General features: G+C 44.2%; 1 protein-coding gene across 3 annotated transcripts in view; it reads left to right on the forward strand.

Moving 5' to 3' along the window:
- Positions 1-20,271, forward strand: part of LOC145358239 (tetratricopeptide repeat protein 16-like) — a 54,354-nt gene extending 34,083 nt beyond the window's left edge. For all 3 annotated transcript variants that reach the window (XM_080212081.1, XM_080212082.1, XM_080212083.1), the window contains 5 exons: positions 2,033-2,174; positions 4,007-4,172; positions 10,049-10,191; positions 16,338-16,467; positions 20,006-20,271. In XM_080212081.1, the coding sequence (XP_080068207.1) occupies positions 2,033-2,174; positions 4,007-4,172; positions 10,049-10,191; positions 16,338-16,467; positions 20,006-20,206 (782 nt within the window). In that variant the 3' untranslated portion in view covers positions 20,207-20,271. The remainder of the gene's footprint in view (positions 1-2,032; positions 2,175-4,006; positions 4,173-10,048; positions 10,192-16,337; positions 16,468-20,005) is intronic.
- Positions 20,272-20,730: the final 459 nt, after the last annotated feature.

The following is a 20,730-nucleotide window of genomic DNA, read 5'->3' on the forward strand; positions in this document are numbered from 1 at the left end:
TCAACTTAAACCTATGCCCTCTAATTTTAGACTCCACTATCTTTGGGAAATGCTGTTGACTATCTACCTTTCTAGTCCCTCATTATTTTATGGACTTCTATAAGATCACCGCTAAGCCTCCTACGCTTCGGAGAAAAAAAGTCCCAGTCTCTCCAGCCTCTCCTTATAACTCAAACCATAAATTCCCGGTAGCATCCTAATGAATCTTTTCTGCATTCTTTCTAGTTTAATAATATTCTTTCAACAGTAGGGTGACCAGAACTGTACACAGTATTCCAAGTGTGGCCTTACCAATGTCTTGTACAACTTCAACAAGACATCCCAACTCCTGTGTTCAGTGTTCTGACCAATGAAACCAAGCGTGCCGAATGCCGCCGCCTTCACCACCCTGTCCACTTGTAACTCCACTTTCAAGGAGTTAGGTACCTATATCCCTAGATCTCTTTGTTCTATGACTCTCCCCAACACCAAAATGTATCACCTCGCATTTATCTAAATTAAACTTCATCTGCCATTCATCAGCCCACTGGCTCAATTGATCAAAATCCCGTTGCAATCCTAGATAACCTTCTTCACTGTCCACTATGCCACCAATTTTGGTGTCATCTGCAAACTTACTTACCATGCCTCCTAAATTCTCATCCAAATCATGAATATAAATGACAAATAACATGGACCCACACCAATCCCTGAGGCACGCCGCTGGTCACAGGCTCCAGTTTGCCCCCTCTCTAGTCGGGCCATCCACATACTGAATGAGAAATTCCTGCTGAATACACTCGACAAATTTCTCTCCATCCAGACCCTTAATAGTATGGCTGTCCCAGTCAATATTGGGAAAATTAAAGTCTCCTACTATTACCACCCCATTTTTCTTGGAGCTATCTATAATTTCCTTATATATTTGCTCCTCAGTTTCCCACTGATTATTTGGGGGCCCGTAGTACAATCCTATCAATGTGATCTCTCCCTCCTCTTATTTCTCAGTTCTACCCATATAGACTCAGTGGGTGAACCCTCAGAAACATCTGCTCTCAATACTGCCGTGATGATTTCCCTAATCAAAAATGCAACTCCCCCTCCTTTCTTATTTTCTGTGCTATCTTTCCTATTTGTACCCTGGAACATTGAGCTGCCAGTCCTGTCCCTCCCTTAGCCATGTTTCAGTAATAACTATAACATCCCTGTCCCATGTACCCATCCATGCCAAGTTCATCAGCCTTCCAAGTCAGTCCTCTTGCATTGAAATAAATGCAGTTTAATCTAGACTTCCCTTGCTCTCTGCCCTGCTCTTGCCTAACCGGCCTAGTATGGATTTACAGATCTAGTGCTTAACGGATTTGTGGGCCGGTGCTGTAAAAAAGGGCATGGCCTCCTTCTGTCTGATCTCTGCAGCACCTGGATAATGGCTTTGCCTGGCTTGAGTTGGAAGATTTCCAGGTGACTGTAGTAGCAGGTGGCAATCCAACTCAGACTGTCACTCTGTGGAGGTTCAGGCCCAGTATCAGGGGCATCCTCTGTTTTATAATGTTCCTGTGAAGTATCTCAGGATGTTTCATTCGGCTGAATACTCTTACGTATTTTTGGGTGGCATGGTGGCACAGTGGTTAGCACTGCTGCCTCAAAGTGCCAAGAACCCGGGTTTCGAATCCAGGCTTGGGTGACTGTCTGAGTGGAGTCTGCACATTCTCCCCGTGTCTGTGTGGGTTTCCTGCGGGTGCTCCGGTTTCCTCCCACAGTCTGAAAGACATGCTGGTTAGGTGCATTGGCCGTGCTAAATTCTCTTTCAGAGGCCAGAGTGTGGCGCCTAGGAGGTTTTCACAGTAACTTCATTGCAGTGTTAATGTAAGCCCACCGACACTGATAAATAAACTTTTAACATTTTAAAATGCGTAGATATAAGACATGGTTGCATCTTTGAGCAGATAGCAGCATGATTACACACAGAAGCACCTGGATATCAAGGTGAATGTCACTGAGTTGTGTTGAGCTAGTTTTCCTGATGAGATTGTCTGGTTTGCTTTTCACGCAGATTGTTTCCTCAAGCAGTGTAACCTGGACTTTGCATTATTGGACTACGAGCAAGCTCTTGAACTGGACCCAGAGGACTGGCGTGTACAGATCCGTATCGCTGTGATAAACAATGAGAAAGGACTCATGGAACATCAGAACAGGTAGTCACACTTTCCCTACCATAAATGCTGAATGTCCCTTCTGTGCGTGCAGTGATCAGGTGTCATCTGCAGCTCCTTGCGATGTTTATCCACTGCCCTATATTGGCAGCTACCTCAGGAATACACTTTTTCTCCATTATATATTTACTTTTGGTGTACAAGGGCAGCATGGTGGTTAGCACTGCTGTCTTACAATGCCAGGGAATTCCCAGCTCGGATCACTGCCTGTGTGGAGTTTGCACATTCTCCCTGTGTCTGCATGTGTTTTCCCTGGGTGTTCCGGTTTCCTCCCGCAGTCCGAAAGATGTGCTGCTGGTCAGGTGGATTGGCCATGCTAAATTCTCCCTTAGTGTACCCAAACAGACACCAGAGTATGGCGACTAGGGGAATTTTCACAGTAACTTAATTGCAGTGTTAATGTGTTCCCACTTGTAACAAATAAATAAACTTTTAAAAACTTTGCTTTAGTGCCAAATTAAGAAGTCAGATTTTGCAGGGATGTTAACTTCTCTGCAGTGAAAAACAGGAGCACATTACTAAATTTCCCTGGAAGAATTCAGCATTTGATGGTAGCTGTGTATCAGATGGGTTTAAGTATGGTATTACAACGTTAACTTTTGAACATTTTATTCTTCCTGTGCTAAAGGGACTGATAGTGATCAGGCCTCCCAAGGGCTGTGGTTCCACCTCCAGCATTACAATGTGAACTGTTCCAAATTGTGCTCTAATTGGTGTTAACTAAGTAATCCCACTCACAACGACAATCCTAAATGGCTCCCTGATGCAGGATCCTGCATATTGTTAAGAAAGGAATGTAACATTGTTTCTCTGAACAAGAGTCATCCGGACTCGAAACGTTCAGGATGGATTTTACTGTCCCACCTGCCACGGGAATCGGAGTGGGCGAGGGGTGGACCAAGGCAAAGTCTGGTAGGGATTTTCCGGTTTCGAAGCGAGCGAGGCTGGAAAATCCCACCTGTTATCCCTGTTTCTGTCTCCACAGATGCTGCCAGACCCGATTTCCAGCAGTGTCTGCTTTTATTTGAGATCTCCAGCGTCTGCAGTGTTTTGCTTTTATTGTAATGCTGTTTGAAATTGGGCATTATCCCTCCGTCCGCGAAAGATGATGGGAATGTGGCCTCCTTGCTTTTGATGAGGTCAGATGAGATTATGGAACCTTTACAGTGCAGTTGTAGGCCACTTGGTCCAACAAGGTGATCTGCTGCACTTCTTTTGACAGCTGAACAAACGGATCCTGGTAGCATAAGAACAAGGAGCAGGAGTCAGCCTATCTGGCCCCTCGAGCCTGCTCCACCATTCAATAAGATCATGGCTGATCTTTTCGTGGACTCAGCTCCACTTACCTGCCCGCTCACCATAACCCTTAATTCCTTTACTGTTCAAAAATGTATCTATCCTTGCCTTAAAAACATTCAATGAGGTAGCCTCAACAACTTCACTGGGCAGGGAATTCCACAGATTCACAACCCTTTGGGTGAAAAAGTTCCTCCTCCACTCAGTCCTAAATCTGCTCCCCCTTATTTTGAGGCTGTGCCCCCTGAGTTCGAGTTTCACCTGCCAGTGGAAAGGCAGAGTCTGTCACAAGTGCCACCCAAGAGGTTGCCCTTGCCGGTAATGTGGGCTGATTGCTGCTGCCACCTTGACTGCAGAGCAGTGCCACCATGTGAAAGGAAATAAACATGTTTGGTTTCTTCTTTTCCCCTCATGTTGTTGAACATTCCTTCACGTATTGGGACATGATTGAAGACCCCCAGGTCAGGTATTTTGTTTCAAACTAATTGAATTTCCCTTTGTTTTCTTTTGGAAATCAGGAACTATCAGCAGGCTGAGAAGCAGTTTACCAGTGCCATTGAGAACAATCCCCTTCTGTCCGAGTACTACCTCCACAGGGCCAAAACACGGGCAGTTCTGCAACATCTAGCTGCTTCCCAGGAAGACGCAATCATGTCGTTGCTGTTGGATGTTAGAAATAAGGAGGTAAAAATTCTGATCAGATCTAACATATTATTCCAATCTTAGCTGAATTAAACACTAATCCAAAATTGGATTGGATTTCCAGCAACTCTTCTTTCAACAAATATATGAATAGGATGGGAATGGAGGGATATGGTCCCCGTAAGGGTAGGGACGTTTTAATTCATTCAGGCAACATAGTAGGTGCAGGCTTTTGACAACCGCCAACTGCTATCATCCAGAACAACAAGCACATCAGGCAACACAGTGGCACAGTGGTTAACACTCCTGCCTCACAGCACCAGAGGCTTGGGTTCAATCAGGCCTCAGATGACTACGTGTGTGAAGTTCGCATGTTCTGTGTAAGTTTCTACCAGATGCACCAGTTTCCTCCCACAGTCCAAGAATATGCAGGTTAGGTGAATTGGCCATGCTAAATTGCCTCTTAGTGTCCAAAGATGTGTAAATTAGGGGGATTAATGAAGTCAATATGTGGGATTATGGGGATAGGGCCTGGATAAGATGCTCTGTCGGAGAGTTGGTACAGACTTGATAGACCAAATGTCCTCTTCTGCACTGTAGGGATTGTATGGTTCTGTGATACATGGGAATATCACCAACTGAAAGTTCCCCTCCAAGTCACTCACCATCCTGACTTGGAAATGAATCACTGTTCCTTCACTGTTGCTGGGTCAGAATCCTGGACCTCCCACCCTAACAGCACTGTGGGTGTACCTATACCACATGGACTGCAGTGGTTCGAGAAGGCAGCTCACCATCACCTTCTCAAGGGCAACCAAACGGCAACAAATACTGGCCTGGCTAGTGACGCTCATGTTCCATGAATGAATAACAAAGAAGAATCTGTCTATCTCTGCCTTAGAAGTATCATTGACCCGGCCTCAATAAGTCTCTGGATAAGAGAGCTTCAAAGATTGACAGCCCTCTGAGAGAAAAACATTCTTCTTATCTCCTTCTTGAATGGGAGACCCCTTATTTTTGAACTGGGGGGATTTAAATTCAATTAATTTGCAAATGAAGCTACAGATTGTCATAAAAGCCCATCTAGTTCTCAGATGGCTTTCAGGGAAGGAAGTCTGCCTTCCTGTTACCCAGTGTGACTTCAGGCCAACAGGAAAACTCATTTTTAAAAATTATTTATTCATTCATGAGACATGGGTGTCACTGGCTGGCCAACATTTATTGCCCATTCCTAGTTGCCTGAGGGCAGTTGTGAGTCAACCACATTGCTGTGGCTCTGGAGTCACATGTAGGCCAGACCATGGCAGATTTCCTTCCCCAAAGGACATTAGTAAACCAGATGGGTTTTTCCGACAATTGACAATGGTTTCATGGTCATCGGTAGATTTTAATTTCAGATTTTTTTCATTGAATTCAAATTCCACCATCTGGTGTGTTGGGATTTGAACCTGGATCCCCAGAACATGAGCTGAGTTTCTGGATTAATAGTCTAGCGATAATACCACTAAGCCATCGCCTCCCTAAATTCTGAACTACCAAACAACTATTAGAATTAAGGTTAAATCAAACAGGTTACTGATGTCCAAAGACGTGTGGAGTGGGTTAGCTGGATTGGCCATGTTAACTTGATCCTAGTGTCAGGGGATTAGCAGGATAAATATGTGCGATTACGGGAATAGGGCCTGGGTGGGATTGGGGTCGGTGCAGACTCAATGGGCCGAATGGCCTCCTTCTGCACTGCAGTGATTCTATGATCCCTTAGCAGTTCTTGTCATCAAGATGATGAATAACAAATGAGTCTTTTGTCAGTTTTATGATTATATCCTTGTCTTTATGTATGATACACACAAAGATAGATACTGTTTGCAAGCAAACCACAGTAACATACTTCTTGTAAATGACAAATTAAGCAATCAAATTAGATTTTCAATGATCAGGGTTGTCGACCAGAAAGCAGCTAAATGATTCATACACCTTTATACACGGTCAAAACACAAAAGAGTGGCTTGCACAACCTGCTGGTGTAACAATATATGCTGATGATTCATTGATAGCCTGTTCATCAACATTAATTACTTGTCTTGCCTTTGTATCCTACATCACCTGTTAAGCAATCTTAAACTGACGTCAGAGTTTAAAAATTAATCCAGGAAAATGTGCTTCACACAAAAAACCCTGAGAATGTGAAACTCGCTCACTCAGATGGCCTCAGTAGGCGGCACGTTGGCACAGTGGTTAGTGCTGCTGCCTCACTGCGCCAGGGTCCCAAGTTCAATTCCGGACCTCGGGTCACTGTGTTGAATTTGCACATTCTCCCCATGTCTGCATGGTTTCCTCCAGGTCTCCAGTTTCCTCCCACAGTTCAAAGATGTGCTGGTTAGGTAGATTGGCCACGCTAAATTGACCCTAGTGTCAGGGGGATTAGCAAGGTAAATACTTGGGTAATAGGACCTGGGTGGGATTGTGATCAGTGCAGACTTGAATGGCTCCTTCTGTACTGTAAGGATTCTATGATTATCGTGAGGATATTAACCCAAAAATTCAGCTAATGTTCTGGGGACCTGGTTTCAAATCCCGTCACGGCAGATGGTGGAATTTGAATTCAATAGATGTACTGAAATTAAGAATCTACTGATTACCACGAAACCATTGTTGGAAAAACCCCATCTGACTCACTAATGTCCTTTAAGGTAGGAAATTTGCTGTCCTCACCAGGTCTGGCCTACATGTGACTCCAGAGTCACAGCAATGTGGTTGACTCTCAACTGCTCTCGGGGCAACTAGGGATGGGCAATAAATGCTGGCCAGCCAGTGACACCCACGTCTGATGAATAACAAAATGTACAGTCCAATTGACATGTTTTAAGGAGGAGGACTGATAGATATTTAGGAAATAATGGTATGAAAAAATAGGAGGAAATGTAATTAAAAAGGGCAGAACAGTCATGTCAATTGGTGGAGAAAGTTCAATGAGCTGAATGACCTTCTCCTGTAACCATGTCCCTTTGAAGCCACATCTGTAAAGCCCACTGATCATGAATGTATTCCATCCTCTCACGGAGATAATGCTGACTGTGCAGAAAAACATCTTAGAACAATAACACGTGGATCATTGGGAGCGAATGCTTGCTGAGAATTAGTCATAGGCTGGAATTTTACCGGCATGCTCACCCTGGAATTGAGGCAGGTGAGGCTTGCAGAACTGAATTCTCCATTAGTCATTGGCACGATTTTATAAGAACATAAGAACATAAGAAATAGGAGCAGGAGTAGGCCATCTAGCCCTTCGAGCCTGCCCCGCCATTCAATAAGATCATGGCTGATCTGTCGTGGCTCAGTTCCACTTTCCCGCCCTCTCCCCATAACCCTTAATCCCCTCTCTTATCAAGAACCCATCAACCCGCTTCTTAAAAATATTTAGCGAGGCAGCCTCCACCACTTCAACGGGCAGAGAATTCCAGAGATTCACCACCCTTTGAGTGAAGAAGTTCCTCCTCCACTCCGTTCTAAACCGCCTCCCCTTTATCTTGAGGCTGTGCCCCCTAGTCCTACTGTCTTTTTTGAGCGGGAAGAGTCTCTCCGCCTCTATCCTATCCATCCCATTCATCATCTTATACGTCTCAATGAGATCTCCCCTCATTCTTCTAAACTCTAACAAGTACAAGCCTAGTTTATTCAGCCTCTCCTCATAGCTCAATCCCCTCAACTCCGGTATCAGCCTAGTAAACCTCCTCTGCACTCCCTCCAGGGCCAAAATATCCTTGCGCAGGTGCGGCGCCCAAAACTGCACACAGTACTCCAGCTGCGGCCTCACCAATGCCCTATACAGCTGCAGCAAGACCTCCCTACTTTTATATTCAATCCCCCTCGCTATGAAGGCCAGCATCCCATTCGCCTTCCTGACCACCTGCTGCACCTGCAAGCTGGGTTTTTGCGACTCATGCACAAGGACCCCGAGGTCCCTCTGCACCGTCGCCTGCTGCAGTTTTTCGCCTCGTAAGTAATAGTCCTTCCTACCATTTTTCCTATAAGCCTCACCCAAGTGAGGTCATAAAATCCCAACCATAAAGTCATAGAGTGCAGAAAGATTTCTTTGACCCATCAAGTATGTGCCAACAATGACTACCATTAAAGACTCACTAATCCTATTTTCCTACACTTGTCCCATATCCTTGAATTTTATGCTATTTCAAGTGCTCATCCAAATTTGTTTTTAACTATTGCGGCCTCCATTAACCTCAGTAAGAAGTCTCACAACACCAGGTTAAAGTCCAACCAATTTATTTGATAGTAAACTCACAATGGCTTGTGTAGTGAGACTTACTGTGTTTACCCCAGTCCAACACCGGTATCTCCACATCATGTCTCCATTAACTTCCCAGGCAGTGCATTCCAGATTCCGACCATCCTCTGAGTGAAAATGTTTTTTCTCAAATCCCCTCTGAATCTCCTTCCCCTCACCCTAAACCTCTGTCCCCTCATGATTGACCCCTCAAGCAAGGAGAACAACTGCCCCCTACTCACCCTGTCCCATATCCCTCATAATCTTATACACCTCAATTATAAGTCATCCCTCACCCCCCCTGCTCTATAGAAAACAATCCAAGCCTATTCAGTCTCTCCTTATAGCTCAAATGCTCCATCCCAGGCAACATCCAGGTGAATCTCTTCTGTAACCCCTCTAGTGCAATCACATCCTTCCTAGAGTGAAAAAGAATTCTCTGGAAATACTTTTAATATCCAATAGATCACAATTCTGATTCTGAATGTTTAAAATAATCTGAATAAATTATTTCTTCGACTGGTTGTTCAGATATGTTCTTCATTCACACGAGGAAATTACATTGACTGAGTAAGGCAGATATGTTAAACCCTGGTTAATGCTCCCCAGGTCTTTGAATCTATCTTTATTGAAACAGGTTTTTTTTCTCACGTTCTAAGTATCGAGCTAAACATAAAGACTTGTGAACGACAGCATGCTGGTTAAAGACGTTTTTAATTGACCAACACATACTGGAGAAAGGCCGGGCACGCCAACTCCTTTCTGAAGTTTATAATGCAATGGCAAAACGGTTATACATTTTCAGAAATTCACTTCTCTTACCTACACTGTTACCCTAATTGGATGCGCCACTCACATTAGTACACATTATTTACCTTAACTAATTGCATTCTACCTCCTAGCAGAATTCGAAATTCATCGGTCTAGAGGAGGCGGAAGGTCCTACCCACTGTTACTAAACAACCTTACTTCCATAAATCCGTAAAGTTCATAGGTTGCTTTCTCAGCGTAAGCCACAGAGTTCCCACTGTCTCATCCTGCCTTATTATCAGTACGTGGAGATGCTGGCGTTGGACTAAGTGAGCACATGAAGAAGTCTCACAACATCAATTTAAAATCCAGCAGGTTTATTTGGAATCACAAGTGCTGCTCCGTCATCAGGTGATCAGTGCTCTGAAAGCTTGTGATTCCAAATCAGTAAGGATTGACTATTTAATCAGTGGAATTGAATACTTTATATACTTTGTAAATACTTCTATTCATTTTGTAAAGTATGAGAATTTGAATTCTCCATGACTTTTCCATGGCTATTGTTCCCAAAAAATGTGGCCTGTCTAGTTTACTCTTCCCATTATGCTCCAAGGCAGTTTGCATTTTGGCCAAAATGCACAATATATTCAAAAATACATGTTCAAGACTAAAATATATATTTAATTTCCATAGCAGTAGTTTTGTGAGTGTCTGTGCAAGTGGTACCTTTGTATAAAATAAGTATAAGGCATATTGTTGTCCTTATTTCCCCCATTTAGTAATCTGATCAGATTTTAAAATCCCCGGGTTTTCTGAACCTCTCTAACACTTATGAATTCATGGCAATAACTGGATCAATTCCTCCCTCTATATCTCTTCTGTTTAGGTTATTCCGCTTCTCTCACACCTCTTCCCTGGAAAGTCCAGGGATGAGATTTTGGCCAGTAAAATTGTGACGTCTGCAAGAGCAAAGTTAAATGCTTGCCTCCAGTCCTGTGCACCTCGCGACATGAAGATGCTTCAGCACAGGTACGACTCTGGTTTTTCATCACAGTTGCAAGTTGTTTGAAGTTATTCCAAAGTTCAAAATACACTGTTCCATCTGTCTCTTCCCTGCATCATCAATGTGTTGGAATCGCTACTTCCTAAATTTTTCTCAGTATCCCAAAACTCCTCACCTCTCTCAATGTGCCAATCGCCCAACAATCTTTAAATTGAAATCCAAGCTTGGCGTCACTTCTTGATTTAACTTGGCTCCATCTCCGTGTTTTACAACTTGTCCTACATTATGAGGCCTAATTCCGATTCCTCAGTTAAGTATTTTTTCGTGGTTACTGCTATCTCTTCCACAATTAGGCCTTACCATGCAGACAATGTCAAGTTTCATCTGCTATAAATCTTTGTCATTGAATGGGATTGATCATTTGTATGGATTTTTATTAATGTTTAGGGTTTGTTTTTTAGTGTCACAAGTAGGCTTACATGAACATTGCAAGGAAGTTACTGTGAATATCCCCTAGTCGCCACAGTCTGGCGACTGTTGGGATTACAGTGAGGGAGAATTTAACATAGGCTAACCAGCACATCTTTCAGACTGTGAGTGGAAATCGGAGCACCCGGAAGAAACCCATGCAGACATGGGGAAAACGTGCAGACTCTACACAGACAGCGACCCAAGCTGGGAGTCGAACCCGTATCTCTGGCGCTGTGAGGCAGCAGTGCTTACCACTGCACCACTGTGCTAGTTTTAAAGGCTTAGTGTCAGCCTGATCCCTAATCAAGCCAGCGTATAGATTTTTTAAATTAAGTTGTGCTTGAATGACATCTACCTTCCCAGAAACATTAAGAATCATCGATAAAGAATGGGAACAGACTCGCACGTAGAGATCAGATTCTCGTTACTGTAGGCTGAGTGAATCAGTTGGCTTTTTGCAACAATCTGGCAGTTTTCACGGTCATTTTCTGGTGCTATCACACAGATATCAGATTTCACTTGTTGTTGTGAGATTTGAACTCACAAGTTCCGTGTTGCTAATCCAAAGGCCCCGAATACTGCAGTGCCCACAGTTGCTGTAACAATTACATTGCCCTGGTTTGAAAGTCTTAGGCTGGAATTTTACCAACAGCCTGCCATGGGAATCAGAGCGGGTGAGGGGTGGAACGTGGGAAGGTTCGTTGACCTTGGGCAGGATTTTACGGTTTCAGGACGAGTGAGACCGTAAAATCCCCGCCCTGTGTCTCTAGTAAGGATGTTGAATAGGGATAAGATCATTCATGCTGGGAGTAAGAATGCTGGTTCAAATAATTCGAAGAATTCCTCTTGTGTTCCAATTTCCTTTGGGCAAATTGCAAACCCCTGACATCGTTCCCCTGCCAGACAATAAGAGATTAAGGGAATTAACAAGGCGTCGCTGTCCTTCCCTTGCCTTATGTAGAATTACCAGATTCCACGAGTCACTGATGGTGTTCATAGTGATCATAGAATCATAGAAACTCTACAATGCAGAAAGAAGCCATTTGGCCCATCGGGTCTGCATTGACAACAAACCCACCTAAGAACTATCCCTGTAACCTCACGTATTTATCCTTCTAATCCCTTTAACCTCCATATCCAGGGACACTAAGGAGCAATTTAGCATGGCCAAAGCAATGTTGTATCATTGTTAACCTTTTCTACACTTCCATCAATAACTGAACTGTATTGACAGCACCAGCAGTTCCCAATTCTATTGACCTTTAGATTATGGGCTCTGGTCCAAATTCCTCAGTTCAGTACTTATGGGGCAACAAAGTGGTTAGCACTGCTGCCTCACAGCGCCAGGGTTCAATTCCTGGCTTGGGTCACTGTCTGTCTGGAGTTGCATGTTCCCCCCATGCCTGCGTGGGTTTCCTCTGGGTGCTCCAGTTTCCTCCCAAAGATGTGCAGGTTAGGTGGATTGGCCATCCTAAATTCTCCCTCGGTGTATCTGAAGAGGTGCAACTCGGAGATTTTCACAGCAACTTAATTGCAGTGTTAATGTAAGCTTACTTGTGACTAATAAATAAACATTAACTTTACTTTATTACTGTTGCTTGGACTATGTGTACCAAATTGGACCCATCCTGCTTCAAGACTTTCTATTGGGTTCTCACTGCATGATTATCTTAACTCCTTCCACATCAGGGAAACCACACATTCCCATTTTCCAGGCTAGTCCCCTGACTGGATGCAGGAGCACCTCCCCCCCCGGCAAACAAAGGGATACCCTAACTATCAACACCCTCCTGGGTTCAAATCAGAAGCCACCCCCCACCCCCCAAGCCGCCAGTGATCGGTCAGTGAAGCGGGTGAGGCTGTGCACTAAGGTGGGCTGTGATTGTTGGGAGGGATGTCAGTCTCCTGCTTATGTCTGCGGGAGTGGGCTGAGTGAGTGACAATCACTTAAACAGAGATTGTACCTCGTGGCCGTTGAGTGCTCCACTGCCACCCACCTTTCCATTCACTACCTTCGGCACCAAATCCTAGGATAGTCCCTCAATAGCAATTAGCAAATGAAATGTGATGGAACGAAAAGTGCCTTGGAACCCAAAATGTCCGAGTAGGTGGGTGGGGTGGGGTGGGGTAGTGCGCACTGGTAACCAGATTGAAGAGCAGCGGCTGGAGCCCTTGCAGAGATCCACGGAATCATGAGAATCCCTACAGAGCAGGAGGGGACCATTCGGCCCATCGAGTCTGCACCGACCACAATCCCACCTAAGCCCTAGACCTGTAGCCCCACATATTTACCCTGCTAGTCCTCCCTGACACTTGGGTCAATTCAGCATGGCCAATCCATCTTTGGACTGTGGGAGGAAACCGGAGCACCCAGAGGAAACCCATGCAGACATGGGGAGAACGTGCAAACTCTACAGAAAGAGTGACCCAAGCCGGAATCGAACCTGGGTCCCTGGCACTGTGAGGCAACAGTGCTAATCACTGTGCCACCCTGGAATTAGATCAGAGTATGCTCCACAGGCTTGGACAGTGTGGGGTAAGTGTTTGTCTGTGTGTACACACCCCTCACCCAATTCAGATCAGAAAATATGGTTCCCCCATCCTAGAATCACCAGACTCTGATATTACACGTTGACATGTTCAGCCTTGGGTGTATGTAGGGATTGCCATCTGTCCGGTTTTATACTGGACAGTCGGGTTTTCAGTTGATCTGTTCCACATTTGGTAGAGGACACCGTTACGTCTGGTGTTTTTATTTGGGAGGGGGAGGGGTCACTAATGATGTCCAGATCCATGGAGACTCAGTCCTGGGCCATATTACTGGCCCAAAAATGTTGATAAAATTGACTCAGTGGTTTTGCCACCCCAGCCCCGACTTGAATTCTAACCGGTCCCAGGTGTCGACAGTCTCCATGAGGGGAGCACAGTGGCACAATGGTTAGCATTGCTGACCCACAGCACCAGGGACCTGGGTTCGATTTCCAGCTTGTGTCACTGTCTGTGTGGAGTTTGCTCATTCTCCCCATGTCTGCAGTGTTAATGTAAGCCCACTAATAAATCAAGTTAAACTTTAAATCCTCCCTTGAAACTGAAACCAGGTGGTAAATCGGGACTATACAGACAGTCAACACCAAAAGGTAGCCCAAGGCAAACTTACTTGGGTCACAATGGTTTTTCACCCAAGAGAACTTACCATGGGCGAATAACGCTGCCTTTAGTCCACTACCTCTATGGATAAACTATCCAGGATAAAAAGAACTTTGCAACTGCACAACTCCTCCATGTCCAATCTCCTGGAGCCTCCAGAAATTCCCAAACATTGAACACCAATACAATCACTGACTGATCCACATCTCAATGCTGCAATTTTCCAAAACTTTAGTGGTGACATTCATTCCTAATCAGTCGGTGGCTGGATTTGTATCTGAAAACATTTTAGAATTACCGGTACATTTTGCCTCTCTTTAGTTCTGTTGAAGAGTCACTCAAAACTTAAACTGTTTTTTGGTCAAAAACAATTTTAAAATGTTAACCTTTCCTCTCTACTATTGGCATGGTTCCATTTGGTTTCTTTAGTGTTTAATTGGTCAAAAACAATTTTAAAATGTTAACCTTTCCTCTCTCCCTCCAGATGCTGCCAGATCTGCTGAGTTTTTTCCAGCATTCTCTGTTTTTGTTGCAAATTCCAGAATTTTGTTTACTTTATTTGAGCTACTTGTATTGGACTTGTATCAATCGCATGAGCAGTCCAGCTCCAAGCCAGTTTATAATTGGGGGCATGCTATGAGCTGCTGTGGTATCTGCTATGCCCAGTGCTGTAAGTAATCTCCCTGGAGTGGGAATGTTAGGTCAAAGAATGTTAGTTCAAACCCCTTCCCATCATACTAGTCATCCAACTTTACAGCAAAATAAAATACTGATGTAATCTATCAGGTTTAGCTTTCTTCAAATTGGGACTTCTTTTCCAAAAATTGAATGAACTTGGAGATATATGTACTATATATTTAGTTGCAACCATGTGCAACTAAGTATATTAGTGATGCTGAATGCCCATCCTCACAAAGTGTAAATTTGGACAGCTAAGATTTGAAACAAATTTGCACCTTATTGGGTGTATCAACATATTGTACAGACTGTACATGCATGTTACAATGTCTGCAACTTTTTAACTTGCAGTGACTTAATGTTTCCACCAACATACCACGGTGGAACAGAGATTTCATGTCTCCAAGAGATGTTTTCCCTTTATGCTTTCAAAGATACAATGCCCCATTGCTTGAGGGATTATATGTAAGGAAGGGTTCTTCCCACTCGAGCTCCTGTTTCCAAAAAAAAACTCTTTCCTTTCCCAATTCATGTGGCCAGACTCAACTGCCCCCACCAATCGAGGCAAATTCCTGTCCCAATTCCAATTGCCAGGATCAGTGTCAGCACCTGATAAAGTCTTCAAATTTTGCCTAAGTAGCAAACATAATTATCTCTGCAGTTGTAGATAATTAGTAACAGTCAACAAAACAGCTTCAATCTCCCACCCAGGGCTGTTGCAACATTTAAAAAGCTACATAGCTTGCCCTTTGGCATCTCAGTAAAATTTGTTCTGAGGTTTAAAAGCAAATTACTGCAGATGCTGGAATCTGAAACCAAAAGAGAAAACGCTGGAAAGTCTCAGCAGGTCTGGCAGCATCAGCTTTGACTAAGGGTCATCTGGGCTTGAAACGTCAGCTCTTTTCTCTCCTTACAGATGATGCCAGATCTGCTGAGATTTTCCAGCAATTTCTCTTTTGGTTGTTCTCAGGTTTTCTGTCGGGTTCCATCAGCTCAGCTCATTGGCTGCCTTGTTACCTGATGTCGTGAGTTCAAGCTTCACTAAAGACCTGAATGCACCTTTCAGACAGAGCTGAGGGAGTCCCGCACAGTCAGGGATGCTACTTCTGAGATCAGGTCCCAAACTGAGACTAATCTGCCTGCTGGCTGAGAAAATGAATAATGACCACAAAGACATTATTTAAACAAAAGCAGTTCAGGAGTCCAGACCAATATTTATCCCTCAATAGCACCATAGCTGAATTAGTTTTATTATTTCATTTATTGTCACAAGTAAGCTTACATTAACACTGCAGTGAAGTTACTGTGAAAATCCCTTAGTTGCCACATTCCAGCACCTGTTCGGGTACACTGAGAACAAATTTAGCACAGCCAATGCACCTAACCAGTACGTCTTTCGGATTGTGGGAGGAAACCGGAGCACCCGGAGGAAACCCACGCAGACGGGGAGAATGTACAAACTCCACACAGACAGTGACCCAAGCTGGGAATTGAATCGGGGTCCCTGACGCTGTGAGGCAGCAGTGCGAACCACTGTGCCATTGTGAATTAGCCTCTTTAATCATGCCCTAAATTACCAATTAAATTATTTTAAAATTTAATACTTGAAGACCTTTATATCATTATGAAGAAATAAGCATATTTTAAGCACAGTTTTCACTACTTTTCTCAGTTAGAATTGACAGAAATTTACACATAAAGCCTGCTTTTGCAGTAATTCTTCAATGTTAATTCATGCCAAAACACACACTAGCAAACAAAAAAGGGGAAATTGGCAGCACATTATGACAGCAGCATTGCTTCAAACCTGCTGTGCTTTTCTTCTAAACTCTCAAATGAGGAAGCAATTTAACTCGACACTTTGTGTACATTGCAGACCGGCCCTTCCAACACAACCAAAGCACCAGGCCGGTGAGATTGCTGGCACAAAGGAGGCAAAAAGTGAATTTGCATCTTGTATAAAGGAATTAGACCGGTATGAAGAAATCACAGAAAGGAAGAAAATGGTGAGGACAATTTGAACTGTTACTTTAAGGGAGGGGGAGGGGGGGAAGTGGAGGTGGGGGGGGTGGTGGTGGTGGAGGATCTAACTTTAGTCTCTGGGGTAGTAGCTGCCAAAGTAAAGTTTATCTGTTAGTTACAAATAGGCTTACATTAACACTGTAATGAAGTTACTGTGAAAATGCCTTAGTCACCACACTCCAGCGCCTGTTCAGATACACTGAGGGAGAATTTAGCATGGCCAATGCACCTAACTAGCATGTCTTTCAGACTGTGGGAGGAAACCGGAACATCCGGAGGAAACCCACACAGACACTAGGAAAATGTGCAGACTCAGCACAGACAATGACCTGCTTCCCTGGCACTGTGAGGCAGCAGTGCTAACCAATGTCACTGGCCAAAAAAGGGATTTATCCTTTTAGGAGCATTGCTGCCTCACAGCGCCGGGGACCCGGGTTCGTTTCAGGCCTCGATTCCACTCTGTGTGGAGTTTGCACGTTCTCCACCTGTCTGTGTGGGTTTCATCTGGGTATTTTGATTTCCTTCCACAGTCCAAAAAATGTTCAGGTTAGGTGAATTGGCCATGGTAAATGCAGAGGGTTATGGGGATAGGGCGAGGAGTGGGCCTGGGTAAGATGCTCTGCCAGAGAGTTGGTGCAGACTTGATGGGCTGTACAGCCTCCTTCTGCACTGTAGGTATGCTATTCTGTTCCCTGCCTCTTGAGCCAGGAGCTCAGGGACTTGATGGCCAAGGCAGTGTGTTCATAATGTGACCAAACAGGTCAATGTGCAAATATTTTCCAACATGCCACTGGCTGGTGGTAAGAGCAGGAGAGACTCCTGATCAGCCACATTTGATGTGGAGTGACCCTCCTCAAGCTGTAAGCCACTGGTGACAGATTTGTAACCTGTTCCAGGAATTCCTAGCTATGGGAACAGATGAAAGTCTGCCTTAGTGCACCACTAGGTACGGAAAGAGAATTGGAATTGGACCCTGACAGTGCCATTCATACTTGCCTCTGTGCCCTCATAAGATCAGTGCAAGTGTAAAGATTTTGAGTGTTTTGAAGTCTTTGGAGAGGATAAATAAGATATTTACTAGAATGGTTCAAGGGATGTGCAACTATGGTTATGTAAATAGTCTGGAAAAGCTAGTTTCTTTCCTCCTCCTTGTTTAGGCACCACAGCCTAAGAGGATTGTTAGCAACCATAGACCTCCACTGGATTGGTCCATAATTATGCTTAGCAAAGTACTGCAGTGGTTTGTTCCAGTGTGGCTGACCAGAAATCCCTCCCACTCTTAACTGCCTGCCATCAGGTGTATTGGAAGGAATTACAGATACTCAACCTGTTTGGCATGTTGTGAACGCATCTTCCATGGTCATCAAGAAGGATTTGAACCAGGATATTCTAGCCCAGAGGTAGGCAGGCTACCCACTGCGCCACCAGGTCTCCTCAGCTGTTTCCCCCAGATCAGAGAGAAAATTCAGTCGTAGAATTTAAAATCAGGAAGGGTTTAATTGGAGCAAATAAAGGGAAACTTTTTCCAGTGTTAACTGAGGGCACAGATTGAAGGCAATTGATAAAGTGTCAGGGACAACATGAGGAAAAACAACTTTATGTAACAAGTGGTTAGGATTTGGAATTCATCGATAAGGTGACAGATACGAATTCAACAGAACTTTAAAAAAGGAATTTAATGATAAAAATTGAGAAAGAATTCAGGCACGTGGGAAAAGAATGGCAGAGTGGGATTCCTCTTCAAAATAACCAACACAGACTCGATGGGCCAAATGGCTTCACTCTGTGCTGTACTCTCCTGTACTTTTATAAGCAGAGAGTAAATAAACTGGGATTGTTCTCCCTGGAAAGATGGACGCTGAGGGGCAACCTAATAGAAGTTTTTAAAATTGTAAAGGGTATAGATAGGGTGAACATTTTTCCCAGGACAGAAATGGCAATTACAACGGGGCCCAAGTTCAAGGTGAGGGGGGAAAGGCTCAGTGGAGATGTGTGGGGGCAATCTTTTACACAGAGGGTGGTGGGGACCTGGAATACACTGCCAAGTGAGGTGGTTGAAGCAGTTACGTTAGCCACATTTAAGACTTATCTGGATAGACACATGAACAGACAGGGGATAGAGGGATACAAACGGTTGGTCTTATTAGGACAGTGTGATTGGTGTAGGCTTGGAGGGCTGAAGGGCCTGTTCCTGTGCAGTACTATTCTTCTTTGTTCTTTTCAAACCACACAAATCATAAGGTGCTAGATTCATTCCCCAGTCTATAATGAACTACATTGCAGCCACGGTATAACTGGGAGTGCTGCAGATGACCTCTATTCTGCTGACTTACAGAAGGGAAAAGTTAACTGAGGTGCCCCCCCTCCTGAACAGTGTCCCTCTGTTGATGTTTATAAGAACATAAGAGCATAAGAAATAGGAGCAGGAGTAGGCCATCTAGCCCTTCAAGCCTGCCCCGCCATTCAATAAGATCATGGCTGATCTGTCGTGGCTCAGTTCCACTTTCCCGCCCTCTCCCCATAACCCTTAATCCCATCGCTTATCAAAAACCCATCAACCCGCGTCTTAAAAATATTTAGCGAGGCAGCCTCCACCACTTCAACGGGCAGAGAATTCCAGAGATTCACCATCCTTTGAGTGAAGAAGTTCCTCCTCAACTCCGTTCTAAACCGCCCTCCCTTTATCTTGAGGCTGTGCCCCCTAGTCCTACTGTCCTTTCTGAGTGGGAAGAGTCTCTCCACCTCTATCCTATCCGTCCCATTCATCATCTTATATGTCTCAATGAGATCTCCCCTCATTCTTCTAAACTCTAACGAGTACAAGCCTAGTTTATTCAGTCTCTCCTCATAGCTCAACCCCCTCAACTCTAGCATCAGCCTAGTAAACCTCCTCTGCACTCCCTCCAAGGCCAAAATATCCTTGCGTAAGTGCGGCGACCAAAACTGCACACAGTACTCCAGTTGCGGCCTCACCAGTGCCCTATACAGCTGTATCTGTATGAAATCTGTATGAAATCTTCTAGAATAGGTCTGCTTCTTGCTTGGATTACCATCTCCAGCACAGGGAGTGCTGAGGAACAGCTTAATATTGGGAAAGTTCATTTCAGACCACGTTGAGAGCCCATTCCCACCTGGAAAGCATGTTAGTGTCTAGACATGATATGAAGATGCCAGCATTGGACTGGGGTGGGCACAGTGAGAAGTCTCCCAACACCAGGTTAAAGCCCAACAGGTTTATATAGTAGCACAAGCTTTCAGAGTGTCACTCCTTCTTCAGGTGAGTCACTTTAAGAAGGAGCAACACTCTGAAAGCTTGTGCTACCAGATAAACCTATTGGACTTTAACCTGGTGTTGTGAGACTTCGTACAATATCTGGACATACAGGGGGACTTCCTTCTTTAAGTGAATGGGAAGCAGTTTGAGAATGGGTGTTTCCATCATTAAGGCTTGTTGTTTAATATGTATTATCTGGGGCCTGTAACCACGTCTAACAGAAAATACATTTTTCTGTGTTGATTCAGCTAACTCAAGAAATCAGAAAGTCCCTTCATTACCGGAAACCTCTGCAGGTCGACAGACCAAATATTAGCATGATTTTAAAGCATCCTCACAACTCACCCAACAAGACATGCAACTGGAAAGAGTTTTGCTCCCTTCATACAAACAATACTGAAGAATGCAAACAGCCCTTCACAGCTTCTACAGTCAGCCAATTCAATTAATACAAAACATGTGATGTTAATGTTTGCTGATGGACTACTGAATAAATAGATATTTTAAACCTCAAGTGTGCTTGTGCTGTATTACACTTCCCTAGGGGGGGACAGTGGTATAGTCACATTGTCACTGGACTAGTAATCCAGAGACCCAGCGTAACGCTCTGGGGATCTGGGTTCAAATTCCATCCATGGCAGATAGTAAGATTACTGTTGGGACTTTACCAGCATTCCGCGGTGGGCGAGGCTCACAAAATGACATTCTCCATTGGCCCTCGGGTGAGATCTTACGAGCCTCGGGTGCGTAAAATTCCAGCAAAAACATCTGTATTCAAAAGTCTATCAATAACCATGAAACTATTGTCAACATTTGTAAAAACCCATCTAGTTCACTAATGTCCTTACTTGGTCTGGCCTATATGTGACTCCATAAATACCTTCAGCGCATGGCAATAATTGCTGGCCCTGCAATGCCCAACAAAGATCATTATCCTGAATAATGTGACACTCCAGACTCAATAGATTTTGCC

The sequence above is a fragment of the Carcharhinus amblyrhynchos genome, chromosome 25 (assembly GCF_965287045.1).
Source record: "Carcharhinus amblyrhynchos chromosome 25, sCarAmb.v2.hapA, whole genome shotgun sequence".
NCBI classification, from domain to species: Eukaryota; Metazoa; Chordata; class Chondrichthyes; order Carcharhiniformes; family Carcharhinidae; genus Carcharhinus; species Carcharhinus amblyrhynchos.